This window comes from Lolium perenne, chromosome 3 (genome assembly GCF_019359855.2).
Source record: "Lolium perenne isolate Kyuss_39 chromosome 3, Kyuss_2.0, whole genome shotgun sequence".
In the NCBI taxonomy this organism is placed as follows: Eukaryota; Viridiplantae; Streptophyta; class Magnoliopsida; order Poales; family Poaceae; genus Lolium; species Lolium perenne.
The window spans coordinates 96,055,438-96,061,437 of record NC_067246.2 but is presented as its reverse complement, the minus strand read 5'-3'; the positions used below and the strand labels follow the sequence as shown (position 1 = coordinate 96,061,437).

At 49.2% G+C, this 6,000-nt stretch overlaps 1 protein-coding gene across 1 annotated transcript; it reads right to left on the bottom strand.

The window, feature by feature from the left end:
- On the bottom strand, window positions 1-734 carry LOC139837953 (uncharacterized). Its single transcript, XM_071827281.1, has 3 exons — window positions 500-734; window positions 152-287; window positions 1-80 (listed from the first exon to the last, which is right to left on the bottom strand). Exons 1-3 carry the CDS (start codon window positions 602-604, stop codon window positions 1-3), a joined length of 321 nt encoding a protein of 106 aa, XP_071683382.1. The 5' UTR covers window positions 605-734.
- Between the last annotated feature and the right edge of the window lie 5,266 nt (window positions 735-6,000).

Below are 6,000 nucleotides of genomic sequence, written 5' to 3'. Positions count from 1 at the left end.
TTAGCTTCGTCTCCAATTCTTGGTACGAGGAGCGCAGGTTCTCAAGTTCATCGAAGCTGTTGCAAGGGAGGAGGATGCGCCTATAATAATATACGTTAACAAGAAATTTGAAGTCGGAATTTGGTTAATAACGAAGAAGGTGGAAACCAACCTTGGGCGTCTGCCAGTTGTTTAGCCAGTTCCGCATTCTCATCCTTCAGGGTCCGGATATTTTCCGCCTGACTCAGAGTAACGCGGCGCTGCAGGGCAATGTTCTTGTGCAGCTCGTAGTGCAGCGCCTGCTGTTCCTGTAAAATTTAAACGGTGCAGGAGTAAAATTTCCGCCTGTAGCAGTGGTTTCTTTTAAAGCATCATTGCCGGAACTTTTCCGCCATAATGCTTGGGGGCTACTGGTCCATTCTAAAAAAAAACTTTCCCGAAAGTAATTTTTCTCTAAGCATTTAAGCGCTAACTACTTTTTGAGTTTCCGCCTACATGCTTGGGGGCTACTGGGGAGTACCTTTTGCTTGCAGATAAGTTGATCGCAGAACTGGCCAATGTTTTTCTTGAAGTCCTGGATCTCCGATGTCCTGGAATCCGGCTTCCCCCAGGCGTTGTTCAGCATGGCGTTGAGCAGGTCTTGTTCAAGTTCCCACTTCTCCGCCTCAGTCAGCTTGTTAAAAAACTTGGTGGCATACGCCTTGGGGGTGGAAGTGGTGTCCGCCGGATCTCCGAAGTTCTTCGGAAAAACGACTATGTCGCCGACACCTCTCCAGCCTTCTCGGAAGTGACTTCCGCATCTCCTTGGCCTTGTGTTTCCGCCTCTTCTTGGGCAGGGCTTTTGGCCTTGGGATCTTCTTCCTCCAGGTGCCCGCTGCTAACCGGAATTATCTCCGGTGGAGTGTTTGCGGCAGGCGGGGGAGATGGGTCAGCCTGAGGAGGCGACGGTTGAGGAGTTGGGTGGGAAGCGCTGGGTGGAACTGGAGTAGAGGGACCAACAGCCGGAGATTTCTTCATGTACTTCGTGATGGGCTCCTGGCTGGTGGTCCGCGTGGCAGCGGTTTTCGGATTCCTGCAAACAAGTGAAAGGGTTTAGACAAGAAATAATTTCGCTAAGTAAAAATCGCATCATGCTCGGAAACTCACGGGGCGCCGGGAATGATGGGGCGTGTGCCCTGGCCAGCCGTCGAGAGCATCCGTAGACGCGCACGCTCCGCCTTCCTTGAGTCAAGCGGAGGTGGTTTCGTCGTCTTTGGCTTCTTGGCGGAGGCCTCGCCGCTAGCTCCGGCTTCAGAGCCGGAAGCCTTGGCGCGGGGACGCTTTGTAGGTCGAGGGGCCGCCTTGCGGGGTGCCTGGTCCTCTTCCTCCTCGTCGTCTTCCGGAGCCTCCTCCGCCGTGTCGCTGGTAACGGGGACGCGAATGATGGTGCGGAAGTTGTCCTCCGCCAAAGTATTGAGCTGGAAGGAAAATGAACAGAAGTTAGAGTTATCCTTGTGAAGTTTGAAGCAACGGAAAGAACGAAGCTTACCGGAGGACACTGATCGTTCGTGTAGATATCCTTGAACAGTTCCGGACCTGTTGGCCCTCGGAATCTTCACCAGCGTCTTGAATCTTCTTTTCAGAGAGTCAGCCGGAAGATCATGGCGGGTAACCCGGAGAAGATCATCCGCCCCGGTGTAAGCGCACATCAACCGCGCGTTGTAGCGAAGGGGCTGGATTCTCCGGGTAAACCAGCTAAGTGTAAGCTGGGCTCCGGTAAGTCCGTCATGGACTAGCCAGGAGAGGCTCCGCGCAGCTTTCTCCAAGGTTGGAGTCGAGGCGAGTGGAGGGACGAAGCTCCAGCTTGCAATTACTTCTGTAGGTTCGATGACGAACTTGGTAAGTACTACGTGGACATCAGTAACAGGAGCATTCTTCTCGTAGAACCATCCGGTGTTCCAAGACTGGACGGACTCGTGTGAATCATGGGGAGGATACATACGATTAGGCGGAGCATAAACGTCATGCTTCCGCAGTTCACCATTGCTTTGTCCTTAGTTTCTTTCTTCACTCGGAAAAAGAATTGCCACAACTTGACATCTGGCCGGATCCCAAGATGTCCTTCGCAGAGAGTCACGAAGTTGGACAAGAGAAGGTATGAATTGGGGCAAATGTTGTGGGGCTGGAGCCCGTAGGTGTTGAGGATGGAGAGAAAAAATTCCGAACAAGGGAGTGAAAGACCGCGTTCCACCCAAGCCTTGGTCATGACAACTTCTCCGGCTTCTGGCTTGGGGGCGTCGGAGTCACGAACGAAACTCCAGTGTGTGGAGATCATTCCCTCGTTCTGGAGCTCTCTAAGCTCCACGTCGGTGGTTGCGCAAGGCCACCATTGACCTCGTTCTCCTTCACGGATCCGGGCCTTGGACGCCCTCTTGTTTTCCGCCTCCTGCACCTTTGCTGCCATCCGAGCTTGTCCCTCGAGTTCTTCTTGGAGCTCTTGGAGGGTAGGGATCCGGCTTGGAGCGGTGCTGGAAGATGCGGAAAAAGGTTGAGCTAGTCTGATGTCGGAAACATACGGTGGCAGGAATGATATAGGATCCGGGCATATGGGTTCTATTTGGTTGGGATCCGGGCTACTCGAAGAGCTACCAGTGCAAAGTGACGATTCGAGTGGCATGCTTCCGGCTGCACCCATACAAAGTGTCTGAGTACCCGGATCACTAAGCCTATCTTCTACACTAGGTTGTCTTCTACAAGTCCGGCGTACTTACCGCTAATGGCGCGGTGGTGCGACGGAGCTCCGGCGGAAGATGAGGTCGCCGAACTTGAAGGAAATCGGCCCGCGTGACCACGAATCGGCGGCGGAGTAAGTTTCCCGATCAAACGTGAGAATCTTGGAGCGAGGGAAGCCTTGGTTCGGCGGCACTCGAAGTTCACCGGGGCGAAGTTCGCCGGAATCAAGATCTGGCGGGCGGCGCGGCGCGAGGAGGAAGACGATGTGGTGAGAGGGGGTGAAAGAATGAATTTTTACCGGGCCGCGGGGTATTTATAGGCCGCGCTCGGAGATTCGGGATCCGGATCCAACGGTGGAAACTGAACGGTCGCGCCGTTGGATGGATGACACGTGTTTAGGTCAAATGCGGTAAAACGACGTGGAGGTAACTTAACCATGCACTCCCGAAAATTCCGGTTGAAGATTTGCATCTGCGAAACTTTAGCGCGGGAAATGAGGAAGTTGTGCGCGGGAAATACGGAACTTCCGTTGTTAAGCATGATCTGAAGATGAAGGATTTCCGAAACCGTTAGAGTCTTTTAAGATTCCGGGTGATTCTGTGAAGATAAGATTGGCTTTCGTTCAAGCAGGGAGTAACCCGGAAATGTTCTTTGGAACGTCGATGGATGAAGTCCCTCGGGATGGGAGCATTTTCCGGCTATAAGTTGGAAAAAGAAGAAAATGCAAAGTTGGAGCTCTTCAAGTTTCTCCGCGTTACCAACGTTTGCCGGAGATCATGATGGACCAGCAAGACGGAGACTGCAGGGGAAACTCGGAGAACTCACGGGGGCCTCTTGTTGTGGGTATACTTCATGGGTGTACCATCGACAGTGCCTAGATCCGGCAAGCCCGGGTGGCCCACAGACGGTGATGAGGCATGTGGCCCATCGGGCGGCCCAGTTGCTGTTGATCCTAAAGGATGAAGTCCAGCCCAGGATAGGGAAGCCGGATCCCAACCGACCATCGGAGGAAGTCGGATCCGTGAAGGTCCATGTGGAACCCGGATCCATGGAGGCCCAGGAGTAACCCGGATCCATGGAGGCCCAGGAGTAACCCGGATCCATGGAGGCCCAGGAGTAACCCGGATCCATGGAGGCCCATGTGGAACCCGGATCCAGTACGACGTAGGGAGGAAGGCAGATCCTTGACGTACACGGCAAGACCTTGTACCGTAGTTAGGCGACCTGTAATCCGGCTAGGACTCTCCATGTAAACCCTAGATCCGTGCGCCTATATAAGCCGGATCCGGGAAGCCCTGAGGGGAGATCTCGAGCTAGAAGCAAGACAACCACAACTCATTGTAACAACGCGAAAGCGCCCAGATAATTCCAGACAAGCAGCAGTAGGCCCTGTCATCGTGCAGGTGTTCCGAAGCTGGGTAACTCGCGTACCACCGTCCCGTGTGCACTCCGCCCTATGGCCCCTACTTCTTCTCCCCCTCGTGAGGATCCCTCCTCCGAGGTACCGTCGATTAGGCAACGACAACAGCGGATCACCTTGCCGCAACCCTTTTTTTGTTTGGAAGTAATGACCAATATCATCATTACTTTTACCCCAACACTTCCCCCTTGTATAAATGGTTGCACAATTCTACACCATTCTGGAGCAAATCCCTTCATCCTCAATGTCTGTTGTAGAAAAGGCCATTTTACTTTATCATATGCCTTCTCAAAATCAATCTTAAATAAAACCCCATCCAATTTTTTAGAATGTAACTCATGTATTGTTTCATGAAGAATGACCACCCCTTCTAATATGTTCCTCCCCGGCATAAAGGCTGATTGTGTGGGTTTTATAACTCGTGGGGCAATCCCCGTTATGCGATTCGTGCCAGCTTTAATAAAAAATTTGAAACACACATTCAACAGAAAAATTGGTCTATATTGTTGTATTTGGACCGCATCCTCTTTCTTGGGTAATAAAGTGATGACACCAAAATTCAATTTGTAGAGAGGCAAGTCCCCAGTACTAAACTGATTAAAAAGCGCCATCAAATCATCCTTTATTATAACCCAATATTTTTGGTAAAACTCCGCAGGAAAGCCATCAGGTCCTGGAGCTTTGTTACGTTCCATCTGAAAAAGCGCCTCATGAACCTCTTCCTCTGAAAACTGTGCTGTCAAAATATCATTCTCAGCATCATATATCTGAGGAATGTCCTGCACTTCTTCCTCTACCAAAGAGATATTATTCAGGACCGGCGCCCCAAATAATTTTTATAAAATTCAGTAATATAGACCTTCAAATTATCCTCCCCAACAATAGTTCCCTCTTGCTGTTCTAATTGGAATATTTTCTTTTTGCGATGTTTCCCATTTGCAATCAAATGAAAATACCTTGTATTATTTCCTCCTTCTTGGATATGTTTAACTTTCGCTCTTTGAGCCCATTTAGATTTCTCATCTCTTCTTAGTTTATTTAGATCATCATTTGCCTTTTTTAAAACCGTCCTTTCCGCCAAAGTCAAAATATTTGTTTTAGCTTTCACGTCTAAATGATCAATTATCCCAAGTAATCTCTCCTTCTCTTTTTATACTTCCTGCTTTGATTTTTTGCCCATCCTTTAAAAAAAATTCTTACATGCTTAAGTTTATTCAACCATGTCTCCATTGGATTCAAACCCACCATCACCGAATTCCATTCTTTATCAATCATATCAACAAAACCATCTTGACGCAACCAATGCAACTCAAAAGAAAATTTTGGCTTATTGCCCAAGTGCGCCTTCACTCCTGAATCAATAAGAATCGGTGTATGGTCCGAGTCCGCCCTTGTCAATGCACGTACAGTGACTAGGGGAATTTTTGTTCCCAAGAAATGGAAGCTAGAACTCTGTCTAGCTTTTCATAAGTTGGTTCCTCATGACGACTCGCCCACGTGAACTGTCTCCCCGACAGGGCAATTTCACAGAGGTTCAAATGTTCAATGATCGCATTAAAAACAAAAGGCCAACGAGCTCTGAAGTTATCATTGTTTTTTTCCTCTAGCTTTCGAATAATATTGAAATCACCACCTAACAACATAGGTAATGTTTCAAGCTCACATATTCTCACTAATTCGTCCAAGAATTCCGCTTTATGTGCATCTTGGTCAGCCCCATAGACTGACACTAGAATCCATTCAAAACCATCCTGTTTACACTTGACATGGAGTTTCACACAAAAATCTCCAGTACTCACCTTTAGCACCTCAAGAGTGTCTGAATTTATTCTCACTAAAATACCTCCAGACCGACCATGAGGTGGTAAACAAAACCAAGTATAACTATA